Genomic DNA, 23,578 nt, shown 5'->3' with positions numbered 1-23,578 from the left:
ATTATGGCAGAATGCTATAACTGAGTGTTCTGTCTTGTAAGTTACCGTTTACTCAAGACTGATATTAACACCCACCTCCAGGCGATTGCCTGTGCCCAAATGGGAATGGGTACAGGAGATCCTATAGCAAAGACCCTCACAGGTCTGGAGTACCCACCACCACCATGGCATTGTTGGTGCGTTTACTCTATTCAATCACCTGTCTTAAGCTGGGTACACACTACAGAAATTTCAACCAACTTTTTATGCCGAGCGATTTTACATGCGATCGATGTTCCGATCGCTCGGTCCATGGACTGCATACACACTAGCCTTGTTTAGGACGATGAAGGGAAGAGCGGACGTCCCTTTAGCGACTTTTTACAGCCATGTTGTCGTGAGCAATGACTGTAATTTCATACTCACTGTTGTGGATCGGTCGGAAGTTTATACACACTACACAACGGAAACGAGATTGGAACGAAAATATTAAACGGTACGACCAACCAAATGAGGCGACAATCGTCCATTTGGGCAGACTTTCGACCATCGTGTCACTGCACACACTGACCCGATCTTTGAACGAGCGGTCGTATGTCGGCTGATTTAGCCGATTATTGGATGAAAACTGTGTAGTGTGTACCCAGCTTTAGAGATTAAGCTACTGCTGGTTATTTTTCAAATCTGCATCACTGGTGGGGGGTGAATAGTCCAGAACTGTATTTGACTTGGCCAAAAGATGCATGTTTGACTCTGAACAGATTAACCTCTGAACCTTTATTAACTTGATGTCACAATCCCGATGGTTAAATCTCTAGTTAAAAATTAACTGTATGAAATGATCTGTCACCATTCCAGGTACCTGTCCTGTGTGTAAACGATAGTTTGGATAGAGGAGACAAATATTTGTTCTATACCAGACAGACAAGTGTGGATTCTAATTATGCACAAACCAATATTTATTTTAATCCAGAAAACATAATTTTCTTCATTTTGCTGAGAGCTTGTCTCACCTACGTGAACATTAATAGAGAGAGATTGGGTCTGTGGAAACTCCATCCAGCTGTGTGAATTTCAGAGGGGGAGAGCCTTCCCTAACAGCCTACACGTCCGAATTTAGACATCACCTGTTGGGATAGTCGTACATTCATGTGAACATCACTATAGTGGCTCGGAGTGTGGAACTTCACTCGCCTGTGTTAACTTCAAAGAGAGAGAGCCTTCCCCAACAACCTGCATCTTGGTGAGATCCCTCTAGAGCAATTTTTAAATATAACTAATTACATGCAAGTTTGTTTTGTGTTCGCCTTTGGACAAAACAATTGATACAGACATTAGATCTATCAAAAAGTGATCTGGCCACTCACTTTATTCAGTTTTTCATCAACATAAAAACAATGTATTATAGATTTTCTGAAAATATTAATTTACACTGTGGATCGTTATAATTAAGTGTGCATACCACGTTACTCTGACGTGTCTATCACCTTTGGGTTTCAAAGACCCTTCCATTGGGACTAGTACAATTTAAATATAGCAAAAGCTATCTGTTTGTAATTACCATTTATTTTAATTTTTACTCTGCTATTTCTTTGTCAGATATTCTCAACAGTTGTAACAGAGACTACACTTTACGTAATATTAAACGTACTGTTTTATTAGAAGACGGAATCCGCCATAATTATTTAGGTTCAGTATAAGCTTATTCACTTGGCGCACCTTATATTGTATTTTGCTTATCTAAATATTTGTTCAGTGACTTAAGAGTTCTATAGGAAATGCCTGCATCAAAAAACAGTATTTGTCCTCATTTAGAGTGATGTAGTTATGTTGGAGTATCCATTGTTTCTCTACAAAAGTATTTCCTAGCAGCTAGATGAACAGAGAGAGGCCTCAGCTGGTGGTGTCCCTATCAGTGACCAAATGAGACATATCCAGCCATTTGCTTGGGTATAGCAGCCAGATCACATAAGAAGCACAGTGTGGTTGACAGGTGACCACTCACACAGGCCAAACTTGGTCAACTGATGACCATACACACGGCAGATATTTAAAGCTTGTTTATTGCTATCCCTTATATAGCTGTGTCTGCTAGTTTGTGTGTTCTCAGTCAGCTATATTGTTGTCTATAGCACAGTCTCCAAGCTGGCCATACAGTAAGAGTCATTTACAAATTGCAAAACCACTTGTGATATTGCCTGCCTACTTGTATGTAATTCAATTTGGATTCTGCCATCTTGACAGGGATTGAGGAAATTCCTTGTCAAGTATGATTTAGGCTCACTGAGGCACCTAGATTTTGTTGCATGATTAGCGATAGGCGCACTATTGTATCCAATTAAACTGTCGGTGCTCAGGCCACGTGACCAGATCACATGGTGGCCTTTGGCCAGTTATTACCCATACACAATGGCATCCTTTGCTATATAGAATTATAAGCATGCCTGAAAATAGTGTGTTGGATTACAATCAGATGTATATATGGAAAGAGGAAATCTGCGCTGTTCACAATTGCTGTTGTTTCCTCTTAAAGGAACCACACAAATGTTCCTAGATAATAGCTTGTATGTATGTATGTATACATATATATATATATATATATATATATATATATATATATATATATATATATTATATAAAAAGAGTCTCCTGCGCTACTGAGTGTGTTCACATGTAAATAACTTCCAATTGTGATTAATAAAACACCAATACAATATAATAAATTCCAGTATAGATAAAAAGAGAATACTTAAATTCAACCGATGAAATGGTCCACGTGTCCCACTAGAGTGGTTGTTTCTTCTTCATAGGTATACAGTGAAACATGATGGGAAAAGAAAAGAAATGCAACATAGTGCAACATCATTTACAATAATACTGATAATTCAACATTGTAAGGAATCCCATTGATTCTTTTAAACGGTCAAATATGAATTCTTATAATACATTCCACTGTGTTCTCTGCCCTTTGTGATTCCACTTACTAAATAGTAAATAGATATTCGCCTTGAGTGCTCCAATGCTTATAGTATGAGGTATAAATTACTCCTTCACCATGCAACTCTTATGTAGGAACACTTACAGGAAAAAAGAAATAATCAGGCAGAAGTATCAAACATATCCTTGCTTCTTTCTTCAGGGATAATCCCTCGATATGTGGAAAAGGTAGAATAAAACAGATCTAGTGTGATACTGTTTGGTACTAATAAATATATTTATTGAACATTGTAGCTGACATGGCAGCTAAAACCAAACATACAAAAATGGATCACAAATAGTTGAATAAAAATATAAAAGAAGATAAAATCCACACCACATGGATAATAGATGGACAACTACCAGATAGAAGTCTGAATGAGCGTGTGATAGTAAGTTCCCGTGTGTCTGCTCAAACTTAATTCCTCTCGTGGTTCAGATGTTTAACAAGGATCCAATCTTTTTCAAAGTGGACCGCCCATATTTCCCAACGCGTTTCTTCCTCTTAAAGCAGGTCTTTATCAAGGATCCTCAAGGCTCCTAGCTTTATCTTGACCTTACCCAGAGAAGTGGCACGGCTTTTATGGGTACCGGTGGCCTGAAACACAAAACTCAGGACTGGAGCCTGAACCAGAGAACTCAGGACTGGAATCTTAAGCAGCAAACTCAGTACTAGAACCAGACACAGGACACACAGAACTGAGACCAGCACACAGGCACACAGGCCTGGAACCTGCTACAGGCCACTTAGAGCCGGAGCGAACCACAGGGAACTCAGAACTGGCACCCAGTGACGCAACCAATGGGGGATGGATACCATGGACAGGACCAAAAACACTTGGTACTGCTGACAGGAGATACAGCACAGAGGATCAGAGCACTTGGTAATGCTGGTAGGTGATACTATAGCCAGGAACCACCTCAGAGCCACTAGACCTTCACCTAAAAGATGACAGTTGTTCTAGTAATGTGCAACCAGCAGTTCCTAGTTTAGGTAGGGCGCCCTGCGCACTGATAGACTGGCTGAATCATGTGACCGGAGTTGACTGATTTTGTTAGTATGGATCATGTGATGTAATCCAAGATGGCCATGCCTATGAAGCTGAACAGCAGGGAGTGTTTGTTTAGAGGTAGTGACACAAGACTCGGGATCACCCTAGATGGCCTGGAGGGGCAAGGATGGCCGTGGGGTGACACTGCCGCACCAGGTAAATGGGGCTAAGACCCCAATGTGTGACAAGATTGTTTTAGTATGCTATCCCAATGTAACATTTAATGTAGCAAATCTCCTCCCTTGACTTATATGGAGTTAGTGTGTAATTGGTACCAGGGCAGAATCATACCATGATTTGGATTGTTTGTCTCTCATTTGGGAAGTTCATAGTCCTGAAACTGTACAGCTTTAAGAACTGACCCTTCCCCCAGCAAACTTGCATACTGTATTAAAATCTATCCTGGCATTGTGAGCTCAGGGAGTTTCAGCCTTTCACTATTGCAGTTTATATGGTCAGGAGATGTAAATGTGCTGTCATCCAGCTGTGAGACAAGGTAAGTGGGACCCACCTTAAACAAAAATAATATTATGAAGAACTATCAAAGACATATCATTTGTTGTTGTCCTGATATGAACCTGTCTGGTATTAGTGCTGTACAAATAGTGACACATATGTTTTCAGCTATAACCACTAGCTATCTCTCTGCCAGCAAATTTTATAATCCTCCACAGCAACAATAAGTCTTCCGTAATTGTAAAAACACTTCTTGGATTCCATTAACTCTCTTATATTGGTGAATAAATACATTTTATCAGATATTAGAAGTTTGTTCATTTAAAGTTTGCAAAATATCTAAATGTTTCCTCCCCAAGTGCAATGTGTTTTCTCTTCTTGTTTTGTGTATTCATGGCTGCATTCATCTGCGTAGACGGATCAGGAATTATGTTTGTACTTTCAAAAACTTAGTAAAACATTTTGAACAAAAAATCGCAGATGTGGGATTCTTTAGAATGCAAATCATATTAATGTACGTAGAATAAGGATGATGGATGCATAATCACAGACAATGAATATATACTAAAAGAAAAGATTAATGAGATCCCAGATTACGGGATGTTACAGTCTTCAGGGGTTTGAAAAATGTCTGCAAAACAATAAAAGAACAGCGATGGGAAAAAAATAACAGGTTACGTGTGGTTTTCTGCTGCCTAAAAAGACAGCCCATCTCAATTGTTACACAAATCAACATAAACAATCAGTTTCCTAAATTACAGGCACATGTCTAAGGATATGTGATGCAATTGTAATGCCTACTTGAATGGTTGTATCCAAATGATGCCTCTGGGTGGTGGGGACGTTTAAAGATCCACCCCTGGGGCATTCCAGTAGTTTAGTGGTGGGACTGGAGCATTTAAATGCCCCAGAAAAACTGCAGTTTAAATCCCTTCAGTTAGGGCTCAAACTTTCGTCTCTGTGAGATTTGATTTGATATGCCTCTATGTCAGTGTGGGGGTGAGAGGTAGTGCGAAGTCACTGAGCATTGAGTATGAGTTCTAAGGTGGGGGGGTGCTCATTTTTGCTCACACCTCACAGAATGGAATATTTATTTTATCAGAGAGATGGTCTGGCACCCATTAATTTGTCAACTGTGGTTGTACTGTGCCATCATGCCCGTGTAAGCAAAACACCTAAATTTCCTGTTAGAAAACCTGCATTTGTGGAGGTGCATGTTCATGTAACAACCCAATGCATCCTTGGAAGAAGAGCTTTATCTGTGTGCCAAGTAAGAAGATCTCCAGAGGTAGGTGCCAGAGAGCACACATTTACACCACCCCGCAGATAGAGAGGGAGCTACACAATGGCATCCAACATGGGGCTTCACTTTGAGGAAATATAAGCACCCAAAAACAAGGTTATATGCCCGAGGACGCAGATGCATGATGATACGGTTAATCTGGCCAGAGTAAACATCTATGGGGCACTGTACCTGACCACCTCTGTCAACAAATAGATGCCCCACCAAAGCATCTTAAGACTATGGTTGCAAGTTTTTAGTGCCTGCTGTAAACTATACTGGGGAAGGGTGAGCGCTGCTTAAACCCCAAAACATTGTTGGGGTAGTGATGGAGACATAATACCCCCACTGTAAACTAGTGGTTACAAAAATGTGTGAAGTCTACTTGGGCTTTATGCTGTTCAGCTCCATGGATTCAGGAAGCAGTGAGAGTCAGTAAGTGTGTTATGAACACATCTGTCGGGTGCCCCAAGAGTGAGGACCCAGGTCAGACTTGAAGACTGTGTATGTGCCAACACTTTACATGAGGTGCAGAGCAGACTTAATGCCACTCTGAGAAGGTACTGTTCACCAAGATAGTGGGGGGAGTGGAACCCAAACAGAGGCCTCGTCTCTAGGCAAGATGGAGGTTATTTCTCACCCATCACATCACCATGCGGGTAATAGTGGAAGTAGAGGAAGGCAGCACAATTAGAAAACTTACTTGCTATGGGCTGAAGAGAGGTCCAAAATCAAACGAATGTTAGAAAAGCGTTGAAAAGCCAACCAAATCCTGCTTTTTTGGTAAGTTATGGGAGGTTAAACTCAAAGTTCCAGACGAGGTTTGGCGGAGGGGAAGCCTGGAAAAGAGCTTTTTGAAATTTTACAATAAACAGAACCCCACTCTGAGATAGAAGGGGGTTCAGCTGTGAACAGACGCTGTATATACGGAGCAGAGGTAGAGCTGTGACGGTAGCATAGGAGCTTGCCTGCATTTGAGCAGATACTTCAGAGAAGTGATAGATATGGAGCAGAAACTAATCTAGAGACTTACTGCTCAGCAGTGGGTCTTGTAGAGTTGCAGTAAGAAGGGAGAAAGTTAGCACAAGTCCGATGCTGTGTGAGCAAGGACCTCTTGTTGTGTGATGTTGAGCTGACTGTCAAAGAGATGTTTACAACCCTTCTCCCAGGACCATCAGCCCAAGTCTGTTCCCGAAGAAGTTGAGAGGAGTGATGGATTTAGTTCCTCAGCCAGTTTGTCATGAAGCCTTGGCACCCAGTCCAAAAGTGGAGAAGATAGGCACCACTGAGATGGAGAAGGAGGAGGATGTGGAGCAATACTTTGCCCACAGCCACTGGCCGCTATTGTGCAGGAGCCTGCGAAGGAACAGAAATCTGAGTGTGGCAGGACACAGGAACTAAGATATATCCTGGAATAACATGAGAGCAGGGCAAGTGGTATGGCCCTGGTAGCACTGAGGCAAGTTAGAGAAATTCAGAGAGAGATTCCCAAACGGTGACAGTTTCAGCTCTGGAGATAACTTGTGCTATGCCTCAACCATGACTTATGCAGCCAAGAACTGTGCTGGAACAAAAATGTGCAATACAAGTGTTTATTTCATCATAGTGATGGCAGACGTAGGTGACAAGGAGTGCACAACTACACCACCCCACAGAAGGACACAATGCAAGATCCAGGCTAAGTCCTCCTCCTCCCCAGTTTGTCCATCCTATCATTTTTAACTCTTGATAGCTAGTCTTATAGGCTGTGTAAATAGTTCACTGGCATGCTCCTCGATACGTCAATGCAGGAGACGGTGCATGGTGATCTCATCATACACTTGCATATGGCAGTGCCTCCTGATGTCAGTGAATGGAAAGAGCCAGTGTCACATGGTTAATGTCCGGGTTGCAAAAATACAACTAAAGCATGTACAAGAACTAACCTTTTTAATATAATTTTATATATTTCTTATCATGCTCTAGTTTTCCTCGTGAACATTGGACTGATTGCATCAGAACTATCAATTTATACAGATTATGTACAGGAGTTATTACATCTTTATTCAAGTCTATCAGTCCTCCTCCCAACTTCCATGTCCCGGCTCTCTCCCCCTATTTGTGTCTCCCCCTTTCCTTTAGTATGTAAGCTCTCAGGAGCAGGGCCCTCTTTCCTTGTGTGCTCCTTCTACTGTTCCATCACCCTCTGTACCTCTTGGTCTGCTTTCTTAGCCCTGTTTTCTTAAGCTTCGGCCTACTTCTCGCTGATTTCTACCATCAGTGTCACTCATTGTCCCAGTAATAGTTTGATTTGCATTACCATGTTACCTGTGTCTGTGTATATATTTTTGTTCATATTTTGTTCTTTCTGTATCCTGTTGTGTCATGGCTCACTGTTTCCTGTATCTCATGTACGGCACTGTGGACACTTTGTGGCGCCTTATAAATTAAAGATAATAATAATAATATTTTAGCATCACTTGTGTAACATTATACATACTGCAGTTTAATAAAGTAAAATTATTTTAAGTTTATTTTATTGATTTGGAATCTGGACTACTGTGTCTTTACACGTCCCATGTAAAACAACTTGTGTTGAGTCAAGGGGTTACCCTCAGACTCTCACTAACATTGCTCACACCCAGGCAGATCTGACTGTTCAGCACTCATGCCAAACATCTGCTTTCTAAGGTGCCCAATTTAGGCATTTGGTAGACAGCACATAACGTTTGCAGATTGTGGTTATTGGTTAACAAGATTTTCCAACTGTCCAAATGTCATCTGATTAATCCCAAAAAGTTGTTCATTGTAACTGGCATTCTTATTTGGCCCTTAAGGTACATTTAAACATATATACATTATATACAAGGTTGATGTTTGTGTTCATTAACATATATTTATTACTGTGTTCAGTTTCTTCCAGGATTCACCAACAAGGATGTCTCAAATGTTTAAAATGCTTAACAAAATCTCCTTGTATTCAGCCACTAGAATACAAGGTTTAAATGGTTCTTACCTACTTAAAAGAAAACCTTTGGTTGGACTAACATCACTACTGGCAAATTCCAGCTCACTTTACAGACATCATTCAAATAATGTGGACTCCTTCAGTTATATCGTAGTGGGGGCTGGTTCCGCAGGTTGTGTATTGGCCAACCGGCTATCTGAAAACCCCAATGAGACTGTGCTGGTGTTGGAAGCAGGACCAAAAGATCTAATCTTTGGGTGCAAGAGGTTCTCTTGGAAGATACACATGCCAGCCGCACTGATGTACAATCTTTGCGATGATAAATACAACTGGTTTTATCACACTGTGCCCCAGGAACACATGGATAAAAGGGAGATGTACTGGCCTAGAGGTAGAGTGTGGGGTGGGTCTTCCTCTTTGAATGCCATGGTGTATATTCGAGGACATGCAGAGGACTATAATCGATGGAACGCACAAGGTGCCACTGGTTGGGATTACAGTCATTGCTTACCATACTTTAAGAAGGCCCAGGCTCATGAATTGGGACCTGACCAGTACAGAGGGGGTAGTGGTCCATTGCACGTCTCCAGAGGGAGGACAAACCATCCTCTTCACCAGGCATTCATCGAAGCTGCCAAGCAAGCAGGGTATCCATTCACCGAGGACATGAATGGGTTCCAGCAAGAAGGTGTCGGGTGGATGGACATGACTGTCTACAAAGGTAAGCGATGATGCCACTAAGTCGTAACTAATAATCAGGATCTGTGTTTAATTTCTTCTATGCCTAATGAATACCTTATTGTTGAGGTCAGAGATGGAGTGTGGCCAGTGCTTATCTGCGTCCAGCAATGACTCGCACCAATGTCTCCGTCAAAGAGAAAACTCTGGTCACTAAAATACTTTTCCAAGGACTGCGAGCGACTGGCGTGGAGTACGTGCAAAATGGACACAAGAAAAAGGTAAATATGCTACTGACAATCTACACGTCACCAAAAACAAAAAAAAAGTGTATATAATCGTATTGATATCATGGGGTATATTTACTAAACTGTGGGTTTGAAAAAGTGGAGATGTTGCCTATAGCAACCAATCAGATTCTAGTTATCATTTATTTAGTACATTCTACAAATTGACAGCTAGAATCTGATTGGTTGCTATAGGCAACATCTCCACTTTTTCAAACCCTCAGTTTAGTAAATATACCCCCATGTCTTCAGCAGTTGGTGTGGACAAAGAATGTGAATAAACATGGAAAATTTACGCATACAACTATTCGTATGAGATCAATAGATAGATCCACAGTTTATCTAAATTCTGTTGCATTATAAACCAGCTGATTGCTTGAAATGAATCATCTTTCTTAAAACAATGCATCTTTTTTAAACTTTGTCTATAGAAGATGCACCAAAGTATTAAAAAAAAAAAAAAAAAGATGCTATTATTATTTCTCAACCATATTTTGAAAATGAGTATCAATCCATCGGTTCTCTTCTTAATCGAGCTTTGGTTGTAATCCAGCTCTATTTATTCCTATGTTAATCAGCCCATTGGAAAGGATATTGTGCAATCAGCAATCTGCCATCTGTCTGGTTTTGTTTACCTTTTGATTGTCCTTAGCGCAACATACAAATTAATGCATTGAAACGATTTAATTAACTTTTTTTTAACCTGTTATGCTATCACTCTGTAGGCATTTGCCAGCAAAGAAGTGATCTTGAGTGGTGGGGCTATAAACTCCCCCCAACTTCTCATGTTGTCTGGAATTGGAAATGCCACGGACCTCACCAAATTAGGAATACCTGTGATTTCTCACCTTCCAGGTATGTCTAGTGCATGTTTTTGAAGGCACTGTATACTTGAAACTACTTTATGTATATGTAGTTATGTACTATATCTTAGTGTGTTTAAACATAACTTTAAATATATGATTAGCTCAATGTTATATAGTATAACAAAGTCAATCTATTATGTTAATATAGAAATCCTCTTTCCACTTTGTGTCCATCTTGGACAACAGTAAATGTTACCTAGTTACTTTTAGGAAGTCTCTTTGGACACTATTGTTTTGGCTAACGGCTATATCATAAACGTGCAGAACTAGTAGTAGAGGTCTTCACCTATAGCAGCCGCCTTTACCGTAGAGCTTGTTGTGCTCACTGGTACTCAGATGCCCCCAGGACTTAAACTCTAACGTAGTTCAAGTTTATGAATTACCTCAGCACGGAACAGGAGGAGGAAGCCTGAAGATAGCGATGGTAAGGAACAGGCCGAGGTCAAAGGACTGAGGCAATAAGTGAGGTCAGGTTCAAGCAAGAGGTCAGGGCTGGCGGCAGGTAGTGTTTCCGAATAGTAAAGCAGAAGTCAGGGCATCAAGCGTACAAACAAAGTCCAATAAACAAGCCAAGGGTCATGCAAAGAAAAGCAATCCCAAGATTCAGCAGAACAGGCAGGAGGAGGTCAGCTGTCTGAAACAGAAACGCTATAACTGTCAGGAAGGCTAAGCCCTCTCTGCCTAAAATAGTCATGCTGCCCAATGAATATGCAGGATCCAAATCTGCACTAATCAGCCTCAGGAGGCTGTAATTACTTTAACAGGACTGCGGGCGCACGCCTGGCTGTTGGACAGCTCGCCGGGTGCAGCGGCAGAGAGGAGAAAGTGTCCGGGCTGTTGCCCAGGCAACTGGGAAGAGAAGGTGGAAGTGATGCCCCGGTCTTCATGGAGACGGCTGGGATGCAGACAGGCTAGGGCAGTGAGTCGAGGCGGCCAGAGAAACAGCCGCGGCTCGTGACAACTATTTATTAATGACATTATCTGTGTATTTTTACTAATGCATTAAACGGTTTTCCATAAATGCAAGTTAAAATTTACAGTATATATTTGTCAATTACCACCAATGGTGTAATCTGACGAGGACAAATTATTGGCATTGGATACTAGGATAAAAATGTTTGAAAATATAGTAAAGACCTATTGTCGCACAATAAGTGCAAGCATGCAATGACAACCCAACACTTTTATGGCAGACTGGCTCTTGTAGAACCACAGTTTAAATGCACCTCCAAAAAATAGTAAGTGTTACCCATAATATAATAATAAGTGGATCATGTAATATAATAAATGTTGTCTGTTATATAATAATAAATAGTGCCAATAATAAGTGGTACCCTTAATAAAAAATAAATGTTATCTCAATTAATACTTACCTAAAGTCGTCTATCGTGGTCTGCCGTAATCCCAATGGGAAACTGGAAATCCAGGTAGAGAAAATAAATAAAAATAAAAATCCCGTGGAGTGAACAGGCCACTTCGGAGGAGAGCGCGCAGCACAACAAAGCCAAGTCCGGTGAGCTCATTAGGTAGTAGCCAATCATGAGCAGCTTCTTACATGACTCAATCTGACTACTTAATATCCAGGCAAGAGCGTCTTCTTACATGTGCATGCAATAAAAGTCATGGGTTGTCAGTGCATGCTGGCACTTGTAGTGCTGCAATAATTTTTCATTATACTTTGGCACATTTTTACATTGGGCAGGTACTCTCTAGGCGAGGGGGCTGATGCTGAGCAGGATGGGGTGGTATAATTTTAACTTTAATTTACACAGGGACCCTGCTAGGATGGCACTCACCCGTCCTGTTGGGGCAGAGCAATCCACCTCGCCAGGCGCTCCGTACAGGCAAACTGCAACATAAAACCGGATGTTTCTCATCCAGTGTTACCATGCAGTTTGGTGGTTTACGGGTCTGTACACCGCCACACTTTAGATGCGGTTTGAGTTGTAACCGCAGGATGATAAACCCTGCAGTTTGCATTTGAAAATCACATCTAAACACAATTAAACATTTTGTAGTAAATCTCCCCCTCCATGTGCCTTGTTATTAATTTCTTTGTAGAATAAAATCTGCTTTTTGTTACTTTTATAAAGAGAAAAAAGAGCGAAAGACGCAAGAAAGACTGACTGGGAAATTTTAGCCTGGGGGGCAAGTACACAGCAATGGCCCATGCCTAAAGGTAGTTTAAGGTGTAAAACTGAGGGGCTGGTTTTTTGAAGCCCTTCTGCTGGAGAAAACGGGTGTTAATGCTGGAAAAGGGGCTTGTTATCACTTTGCTCTTTCTATTAATGGGTTATCGTCAACAATAGGCCCTGTTGGAAGAGCCTATTTATCAAACATTGAGTCAGTACACCCTGTTCTGGTAATGCCATCCTAAAATGACTTTACCAGAACAGTGTCATTAAAAAAATGCATTATTCTTAGAATAAAGCATTATTTTAATGTAGTACTCTTTAAACAATTTTTATTTATTGTTTTCTATAAAAAGGAAAGGTAATTGTTCATGATATGGGCGCCAATGTAGCTCACAGCTTCTTCCAGTTGAGCCGTTATTTACAAATTACCTGCTTACAGCCTCAAGTCAGTGAATAATTCATCACTTCAGCCAGGCTATTTTATATGTTCTATTTTAAATATTCTCCACCTGAAGGATATTTTCAGTGACGGAACACTACTCCATGGGCCCCATAGCAAAATTTGGGGGTGTCGGTTGATGCAGACTGTCCTCCCGTGAGCCCTGCTTTGCTCTTCTGAGCATGTGTGAGGGTCTGAGCAGTGAAACCCTGCACTTGCCCAGAGCTCCCCCTCACCTCCTGGCACCATAGCCCCTGCAAACCCTGCAATGGCAGTAGCTCCACCACCACTGGGAATTTTCTATTCCTTATAAATGTAAAAACACTGATCATGCACTTTCCTTGATCAACGTTAGTGTATTCTTTCTTTCTCTCCCTTTTGTCTTTCTCCCAACTCTCTCCTGTGTTATCCCTTTTCTCTTCTCCCGTCTTCTCCCTTTTCTGTTCTTCTCCCTTCTCCTGCCTTCTCCTTTCTTCTGCCTTCTCCCTTCTTCTGCCTTCTCCCTTCTTCTGCCTTCTCCCTTCTTCTGCCTTCTCCCTTCTTCTGCCTTCTCCCTTCTTCTGCCTTCTCCCTTCTTCTGCCTTCTCCCTTCTTCTGCCTTCTCCCTTCTCCTGCCTTCTCCCTTCTCCTGCCTTCTCCCTTCTCCTGCCTTCTCCCTTCTCATGCCTTCTCCCTTCTCATGCCTTCTCCCTTCTCATGCCTTCTCCCTTCTCCTGCCTTCTCCCTTCTCATGCCTTCTCCCTTCTCCTGCCTTCTCCTCCCTTCTCCTGCCTTCTCCTCCCTTCTCCTGCCTTCTCCTCCCTTCTCCTGCCTTCTCCTCCCTTCTCCTGCCTTCTCCTCCCTTCTCCTGCCTTCTCCCTTCTCCTGCCTTCTCCTGCCTTCTCCCTTCTCCTGCCTTCTCCCTTCTCCTGCCTTCTCCCTTCTCCTGCCTCCTGCCTTCTCCTGCCTCCTGCCTTCTCCATTCTCCTGCCTTCTCTCTTCTCCTGCCTTCTCTCTTCTCATGCCTTCTCTCTTCTCATGCCTTCTCTCTTCTCATGCCTTCTCTCTTCTCATGCCTTCTCCCTTCTCATGCCTTCTCCCTTCTCATGCCTTCTCTCTTCTCCTGTCTTCTCTCTTCTCCTGTCTTCTCTCTTCTCCTGTCTTCTCTCTTCTCCTGTCTTCTCTCTTCTCCTGTCTTCTCTCTTCTCCTGTCTTCTCTCTTCTCCTGTCTTCTCTCTTCTCCTGTCTTCTCTCTTCTCCTGTCTTCTCGCTTCTCCTGTCTTCTCGCTTCTCCTGTCTTCTCGCTTCTCCTGTCTTCTCGCTTCTCCTGTCTTCTCGCTTCTCCTGTCTTCTCGCTTCTCCTGTCTTCTCGCTTCTCCTGTCTTCTCGCTTCTCCTGTCTTCTCGCTTCTCCTGTCTTCTCGCTTCTCCTGTCTTCTCTCTTCTCATATCTTCTCTCTTCTCCTGTCTTCTCTCTTCTTTCTTTTCCTGTCTTCTGTCTTCTTTCTTCTCCTGTCTTCTGTCTTCTTTCTTCTCCTGTCTTCTTTCTTCTCCTGTCTTCTGTCTTCTTTCTTCTCCTGTCTTCTGTCTTCTTTCTTCTCCTGTCTTCTGTCTTCTTTCTTCTCCTGTCTTCTGTCTTCTTTCTTCTCCTGTCTTCTGTCTTCTTTCTACTCCTGTCTTCTGTCTTCTTTCTACTCCTGTCTTCTGTCTTCTTTCTTCTCCTGTCTTCTGTCTTCTTTCTTCTCCTGTCTTCTGTCTTCTTTCTTCTCCTGTCTTCTGTCTTCTTTCTACTCCTGTCTTCTGTCTTCTTTCTACTCCTGTCTTCTGTCTTCTTTCTACTCCTGTCTTCTCCCTTCTCCCATTTCCCATTTCTCTCCTGGATTTTACCTTCTCCCATTTCCCAGTTCTTTTCTGCCTTTTCCCTTCTCTTATTTCTCTCCTGGCTTCCTGGCTTCTCTTTTCTCCATACTCTCTCCTGTCTTGTCTCATCTTCAATGTAGTGGGAACCTGCTGCTGACAAAAAGACCAGCCAGGTTAATTGTGATTGCGGCCTATGCAGCAGAGTCATTTTCTATTACAGGACTGGTCCTACGGGAATCCCATAAGACAAATGTTGCCGTGGTGAACAACGTGGCCACAGAGGCCACAACCACCAATACCTGACAGATGGGAGCTATCTATCTTATGCAGCCGCATCATTCACGTAGCAACTTCGGTCCTATGAGACTAACCTAAGACCAATGCTGTAACTGTGAAAGACGTGGTCACACAGGGCAGGATCATTACTACCCAGCCAAACGTATCAAAAGGGGTTTTACCCAGGGGGCATGTGCCACCTCAATGCACAACCTTGACAGCTCTGATTTACTATTTGTTCATACTGAATTGATATATGTCAGATGAACTCCCCACATCTCAAGCAGCCTGTTTAGGAAATACTATAATATATGCTATTTTTTATCACCAGCTAGCAGTAACGTTAGCAAAAAAGAAGTTCCCTCTTAATGTGATTTAAGCTACATATTTTGTACATGTTCAATTGCATACTAGTTCATCACTCAATCTCTACTATTTAGCATTGCCACACCTACTATTTTGCATGACCAATTGCACTACACTGAAATATGCTCATCTCCATGACTTATATATCACTGGGACTTTTTTGGGGTGGAATTACTGATTACCACAGAGATTACAGTTAAACAATAAAGGGGTGAGTGAATATCTTTATTGCAATGTGTTTATTAGCGAGCTGTGTGGATGAGATGATTACAAACTGACATACAGACGCGTTATTGGGAGGAGTGACTGTAATTATCACACAATGGCTCATTAGTGAAATAATATTATCGGTTTTATAGTGATACATTAGTGGGGTGAATGTCTATAATGATTACAGTGTTTAGCTGCAAACTGGTGAGGTGTGTGGTTGTAATTATTGCAGTGTTTTAGTGACACATTAGTGGGGAGTATCGCTGATATAAGTAATATAGTTACAAATTAGTAATATAACTATCATACTGTGTTATAGTAAAACTTTGGAGCAGTGGGTGGCTACAATTATCTGTGCTTAGACATTCATTAATAGTTTGACTCGCAATAATTAACATAAACTAATTATTGTGACACAATATAGTGAGTATAATAATCACATAGTGATCTGGTAACATATTAGTGGGGTGATGGTCTATAATTATTATTTGGTTTATGGTGACCTACTAATAGAGTGGCTATAATTATCACAGAGTGATCTAGTGGCAAAATACTGGGGTAGTTTTATAGGGCCTTAAGAGTTGGTGTTTGAATATTAGTCAACAAACGTTTGTTAAAATTGGTTACACAGGTAATAAATGGTGACAAGTATTGCAGCCACAGTGCACTGTGCACATGGTGATTACTACTGTACTCAGTGAGCACTGGTTCCAATAGACAGAATTGTTAGCTGCCCCGTGAATGACTGATAGTATCCTTTTCTTCTACTAGGAGTGGGACAGAATCTCCAGGACCACCTTGAAGTTTACATCCAGCAGATGTGCACCAAGCCTGTCACTTTATACAGAGCACAGAAGCCATTAACGATGCTAAAGATTGGTTTGGAGTGGATGTGGAAATTCACAGGTGAGTAGGTTATTGGGTGAGGATATTGTAAAACTTCGGAAGGCAAAAAAAACATTTATACAATATGTCTGCAGGAGACACTTTTTTTGTAAAAAAGTTTGGTTGACTCACAAAGTGTTTCTTATTCACATAGTGTAATAAATTATCTAATAACGACTGGTAATTAATATTAGTGACCACTTATTCGGTAAGTAGTACTCGTACAGAAGCAGTTACTGAGAAGCTTTTGCACCGACCACACTGTGACTCCACTCGTGTGCAGAAGTGAAACTGTGCGACAGATATGTCAGTCACGTGACAACCGTCCAGCTCCACCCTGTGTGAAGGGGAGCCCTGTGATTGGCCACTGCCAGCTGTTGCTGTGCGAAAACGGGGACAAGGAGGGGAACATTGATAGACGTTATTTTATAGAGTCTTTGGCAGAACGTTCAGAGATCACACAACTAAGTACGGTACAGTCATTCTAAGGGGCATATTTAATTGTGTGCGGAGTGCTTTCTTGCTCGTTCCAGAGGCACTCCGCGTTACCGCAACATCACGGATTTCCCTTCGCAACCCTATGGGGACGAAGGGAAATCCACGATGTTGCTCTACTGTATTAATATAAAAAATGCACAGCTGCAATGTTTATCTGAACATCTGTTATCTACCGATAGAATTCCTTGTGATTGTCAATTTGGGTGTTTTACATGTATTTTTCTCTTCGTCTGTTGTCATTAATAAATACCATTTAGCACTTTTTGGGGGGAATTCAATTGGCTGCGTTACTGCCGAAAGTAATGCGGCCTGCGCATAATTACTGTTAGTATGGTAATCTCTGTCGCTGGTTTTTGCTTGCGGCTCAGGGAGCTACGAGCAGCAATCTGGGTTAAATTTACCATATTAACAGCAATAGATTTAATGCCGCGTTATTCAGGGGGAATTGAATCCCCCCCTTTGCATTTAAGTGCAGCAGCTCCATTCCTATTTCTGTTACAGAGTACAGAGATGTGATGATGATTGAGTTGATTAACCTCCTGTGACAGTAGATAAGTTACTTGGTTCCAGATTCCTAGTTAGATAGTGATTTATAGTACTAAAAACAATTATTGTTACATATTAAATGCAGTTTTATACATATAATTGTAAGAGTTTTCTCTTTCTCCGTTCAACGCCCATCAGGTTATGGGGCTACAGCACATCTGGAATCCGGTGGATTCATCCGGAGTGCAGCGGGGGTTGAACACCCTGATATCCAATTCCACTTTCTACCGGCCCAGGTCATAGATCACGGGCGTGTGAGTCCCAAGGTGGAAGCCTATCAGGTGAGAGAGACGCAAAAGCCTCCCTTATTGTGATGTACACTTATTGCACCGATATATAACGTGCTGGGGTAACTTGTGGAAATGTTATTAATGTAATTAAAAGGAAGATAAAAGTTATTAACTTATGAAATAGAGGGAAACGTGGTCCTGGATGGAAATAAGCCGTAGCACTCCACCCTCTACCTATCACTGGTGAGTTTCGTGATTCCATCCCCATCATAATAAAATAAATACATGGAAATCACTTAAGTGATCAAATGGTTAAGAGCACAAAGTGAGCAGAGTCTCCCTATGTGGCCTCCCCACAAATCCAGGTCTGTAGGAGATTGGGCCTCTAATACTTTGTCTTTCACATGACTTTATGAATTATATTATACCAGATGTTTATCAATAATGCTTATTGTGCAGAGCTTCTCTTATGTTTTTCTAATGTCCACACGGATGATTAACTCATTCGGTCCACCTCTAGCTGGAGATAGTAAATGCTTGAGGGGTTGCATTACAGATTTTGGCTCATTAATTACGCTGGGTACTATAGCTTACTGGAACAACTTCTGATGCTTGAAATTGCCTGAAATAGACTGCTAAAAAACATTTTTGCAACAGTGGAAACTATCGGTGAAGTCTTATACCTGCCAATTTGACTGTTTCACAGCGAGATAGAACTGTCTGCGATAACTTGAGTTGAATTTGTTAACTGATGTTGAAGAACGTATAACTTCGAATAATGAAGTCCGATGACAGATTGAAAACAAATATGAAAAGCAGAAGCAGATTAATATCTGACTGTGAACAGGAATGAGGTTGTCAAATATGCAGATATTTTACATACTTGCAGAGTTTGCTAAGGGTGGTCAATCCTTAGAAATACCCAGCAGCTGCCATTTGACAGATTGTTTGCAGTGTTCTCAGCAGGCGGTTTCAGGCCGAAGTCTAAAATAAATTATTAGTGAAGTTATCATTTAATTCTGATAGACTGAGGGTTGACTTCTCTTTTAACTCTCTGATAAGTGAAGTTGATGAAAAAGTTAACTGCAGCTCTGGTGCATAACGGTGTTTACACTGTATTTTCTGGAGTCTGGTAATGTTTGTCAGATTCTTAGATCCCGACTTATAACTGACAGATGACGCAGGAGCTCTGCGTTCTATAATGTGCCATTAAGAGCGTTCTTATGATGAATGTGACAACTTGATCGCTTACTGGTAATTTAAACACAAGGAAATCTTATTTAAGATAACTTGAGCTGTAAAAAAATGATCTTAAACATCTAGAGCTGTCAAATTAACAGCTGTGTGTCTATCCACCCCAGTGCTAGCAGTCATTAAAATTGAATATCATACATATGTTAATAGAATGGAACATTTTGAAACGTTGAATCTCTATTGATAGAAGTTGTGGACGTGCCAGTTCCTCAGGAAGGGGGAATGGATTTCCAAATTTCAAATCTGTAGTTTCACGCCTGGTCCATTTGTGAAAAAGGTGCTGTTACCCATAGAAACCAGTCAGCATTTAATTGGATTCCAGCATATTTTTGTTGTCCTGTGCACTATATTTCATTATTGTTCTATAAGGTGTTCTGGAGTTAAGTTATAGTCAGTGTTTGTTTTGTCTTATTAACAATAGGTCCATGTTGGAACCATGAGAGGCACAAGTGTGGGGTGGCTGAAGCTTCGCAGTGCCGATCCCCAGGTCCACCCCATTATCAATCCAAACTATCTTTCAACTGGTGAGTAAAGAGGAGATCAGACGAGTCATTAGGGAAGAGTTTCAAATTCCAGGACAATAAGGCCATTAAGGTGACCACACATGAACAGATACGACCATATAACCAGAGCGCCAAGGTCTATATACAGAACGTTTGCTGTCAAATTGGAAAGTTCCAGCTGTTCTGCACTTGGACACATTCTATCAGTCCTATGGGGCACAGGTCACAGTAATTGTCCGATTACATTTAGCGCCAGCTCAGATCAGAATCTGAAAGTTTTGGGTTAACACAGATTTTGCCAATTGGATATAAAATGTCCTAAAAACCTGTCAGAGCTACAGCATTGTATGGACACCTAGTTATTCCCTATTCTCCTCAAAATTTAAAAAAGTATAAAATGACAATATAATATGTATAAGTAATCTTTTTATTTGGCATTAACTAAACTGCGCCCACTTTTTAATAATTAGCAAAAAAGGCGGAAATAGCGGGATAAAATACAATATAACCCTATAGAATATGGAGTACAAGACTAGGCGGAGATTTACAATCATCTACGATAATAATAATAATAATAATAATTCTGATAATAATAATCCTGCAGTTTGGAAACTGCATCCAATTGGTGGTGATTTGTAAACCCCTGAACAACATGAGGTTTTGGGAAACCCGCATAGTAAAATTGGAAAAATTTCATTTAGATAAGGAGAAATTAAAAACAAAACAACCAATGTAACAATCAGACTGCTCCCATGTGAGGTAGAAGGAATTAAGCTCCAGTGATAAGGTCTCAAGATGGGTACAAACCTGTGCAATTATCGTGCAGATCACACAATAAACGTCCGTTTGTTCAGATATTGCATGAGAGTGTACACTGCCACGGTCATGTTTTATCTTACACATCACATCTGTTGATTTGGTTTTATCAACTTCCTCAAATTCACGATCAATAATGGAACAATGTCGGGCAAATGTGGAAGTTTCTTCGCACTCATGACCAGCAGCGTAGGCAGATTACTGTATAATGTGTACAGAGTCACAATCTTTTCAGCAGATGGTCATGAGCGATGGTAAGTAGTGTAGGTGTGTGCGCATGGATCAGCATTGGGTCTTTCATTTTGGTAAAATAGTTACAGAAATCACATCTGAAGTAGAATACAATAGTGTGTACCCAGCTTTATACTGCTCAGCCAACCACAGATAGCCTAGCAGAGAGATAATAGTTTAGATAGGCTATCTGTCATTGGATGCCTGTTGTAAGAGACGGTAATCATTTACAAATAGAATATCTGTGATAGTCTGAGTGGTTTAAGAGACTGCTGCAGATTGGCTGTCCAACAATTAAATACCCAGCTTCACCAAAGCTTAATTCATTTTAGCAGTCCACTCATTACATAGGGTTTTTTTAACTTCTCGTTATGGATTACCATCTTCCCATCAGATTACATCAGACTAAGAAAGAAAGAAGATTTTTTTGTATTTCTTATGGCAACAACATTTCATTATGGGTGGGGGGTATTTATTAATTACTGGGGCGATAATTTATTATATTGGCAATCATCTTTTATTGAGGCACTATATATGCCAGCATGCACATGGGCACAAGTAGTACCACAAGAGCTTGCATTATTATTTGGCGGTAATGCCCTGGTACCCAAAGGATTGGCCCAGTGCTAGTTAACAATATGTGCGGGGGCCGCATCCTAGAGGACCGGGCCAGATGATGGCTTGAGACCGTGCAGTTTGATTCATGCGATGTGATCTGCAGTTTGGCTTTTAGTAAAAACCACACCAATTTGCAAGAAAACCTGCAGTTTGGTAATACCGCTGCTTAGTAAATTTCCCCCAAAATGTTGTTTGCTCCCACATTCTTATATATTTAAAAGTTGTTTATACAATTTGATAGATCTTCGTTATACTTTTTCTACATCTTTGTTACAAAAGACATTAGGATACATTTTGAAAACTAGTGAACAAGAACAATGTGCTGTAACCATAGCAAATAGCATAGATTCTAATTAATTGTTCTAGTAATTTACAAAATGACAGCAAGTCAAGTATCTAGAAATTCTAGCACCCTTTTCCTTGTACCAGTTCTCATAACTGTAAATATACAATTGTCTATCATCATCTCTTTACAGAAAAGGACGTTGTAGATTTCCGCCAGTGCGTGAAGTTGGCAAGAGAGATATTTGCTCAAAAAGCGTTTGATGAATTCCGTGGACCTGAGATCCTGCCAGGTTCAAGTGTTCAGACGGATAAAGAAATTGATGCTTTCATTAGACAGAAGTCAGACACAGCATACCACCCTTCCTGCACCTGTAAAATGGGCCAGATGACCGACACAAGCGCTGTTGTTGATCCGGAAACAAAGGTTATAGGGGTGGAAAATCTAAGGGTTGTCGATGCTTCCATCATGCCTAGTGTTGTAAGTGGGAACTTAAATGCCCCGACTATCATGTTGGCAGAGAAGGCTTCCGATATAATTAAGGGAGTTCCTTCACTTGAAGAAGAAAACATTCCAGTATACCGACCACAAACCCTAGAGACTCAACGATAGACAATCCTTAGTTTTCATAACATCTAAAGTTACACAGCCATGAGCTTTGAAAAAATGCACAAGATCCGTTCAGTTCAACATCCTCTGTCTGTAGACCTAGGAGACTGTGAAAAAACCTTCTTTAAAGCATTTTTGTCTCAAATTAAGTAAAATTCTGTCCTGGCTCCAAAAAGGCAATTTGTATTCTACCCTGGAGCAATATTTGAAGATAGTTGCTGTTTTTTCTTAAAGAAACCACAATATACTGTATATATTTTTTATGTTAGGATACCCAAACCTTCCTCATATTTACACATTGAGACCACCAATACTTAACTTTACTGCTCTTACTGTGAGGAATCCTTTTCATACATGAAGATGTAAGTTCATTTCAATGATCTCAGTGTTTGTTCCTTTGTCTTCTGTGTATTCCAAGTGATAAAAAGGTCTGCAGAGAGTGGACTGCATTGCAGAAATATACAGTTGTATGTAAACGTTTGGGCACCCCTGGTGAAATGACATGTTTCACTGAATCTGTGAAGTTAACACAACCTTTGCAGGGTACAAACTTAATAATGACCCATTTCTACACATTTTAATGCACAATTACAAATAAATTGCTAGATTTAAGAGATTGAAACATTTAAATAATACGGTGACTGTACGATATATGCAAAACCTTGGAGGCCCTGTCAGTCAGTAATTGGTAACACATCCTTTGGCAGAAAGCTATTCAACAATTCTTGAAGTTAACTCTGTTTTCTATTCTTGCTTTTGGGATTTTTTTCCAACTCTTTCTTGCAGAACTCTAATAGCTCAGATTTATTCTTAGGTTTTCCTGAATGCACAGATCATCACAGATTTTCAATAATATTCAAAAGCCATTACAAAGCTTTAAACTTCTATTCCTGTAAGTACTTAATGATTGATTTAGACATGTTTTAATAAAAAAACTTATTTTCAGCTTCAGTTTATTCACTCTTCTGGAACATAAGCTTCTAGGATTTGTTGATATTAAGTTAAATCCATGTTTACTTCCACAATATTTCCTGTGCCACAGGCTGCCACACAACCCCAAGGCTGTATTGAATCTTTGAGATGATTCGGGGTTATGGTAGGGGGGGCAGGGGACTTCCAGTTTTGGACTATTGCTGCCCTAGCGGCTATTAGCATATGGCTGAGAAGATACAAAAGACGTGGAAAACGTCTGCCACCTGAGAACATTAGCGCCAGCAAAATTTTGATTGGTTTAATCAAAAAGTATGGTGCCGGTCCAGAGTGAGGTATAGCTAGTTGAGGAGTCTGACCTGCATTTCTGTATGGTTAATGCACTTTG

The 23,578-nt window shown here is 40.9% G+C and overlaps 1 protein-coding gene across 2 annotated transcripts; it reads left to right on the top strand.

The window, feature by feature from the left end:
* Nucleotides 1-858: 858 nt before the first annotated feature.
* Nucleotides 859-23,175, top strand: CHDH (choline dehydrogenase). 2 transcript variants are annotated; one of them, XM_075183243.1, is made up of 8 exons: nucleotides 859-1,222; nucleotides 8,638-9,413; nucleotides 9,500-9,651; nucleotides 10,383-10,512; nucleotides 16,559-16,693; nucleotides 17,855-17,997; nucleotides 19,622-19,724; nucleotides 21,845-23,175. In XM_075183243.1, the coding sequence occupies exons 2-8, from the start codon at nucleotides 8,663-8,665 to the stop codon at nucleotides 22,261-22,263; spliced, it is 1,833 nt and encodes a 610-aa protein (XP_075039344.1). In that variant the 5' UTR covers nucleotides 859-1,222; nucleotides 8,638-8,662; the 3' UTR covers nucleotides 22,264-23,175. The 2 variants fall into 2 exon arrangements, with proteins under 2 accessions (XP_075039344.1, XP_075039345.1); XM_075183244.1 differs by lacking the exon at nucleotides 859-1,222 and adding an exon at nucleotides 4,424-4,503.
* Nucleotides 23,176-23,578: the final 403 nt, after the last annotated feature.

Source organism: Mixophyes fleayi, chromosome 8, assembly GCF_038048845.1.
Source record: "Mixophyes fleayi isolate aMixFle1 chromosome 8, aMixFle1.hap1, whole genome shotgun sequence".
NCBI lineage: Eukaryota > Metazoa > Chordata > Amphibia > Anura > Limnodynastidae > Mixophyes > Mixophyes fleayi.
Note: the sequence above shows the minus strand (reverse complement) of the source record. Positions and strands in the feature narration are given on the sequence as shown.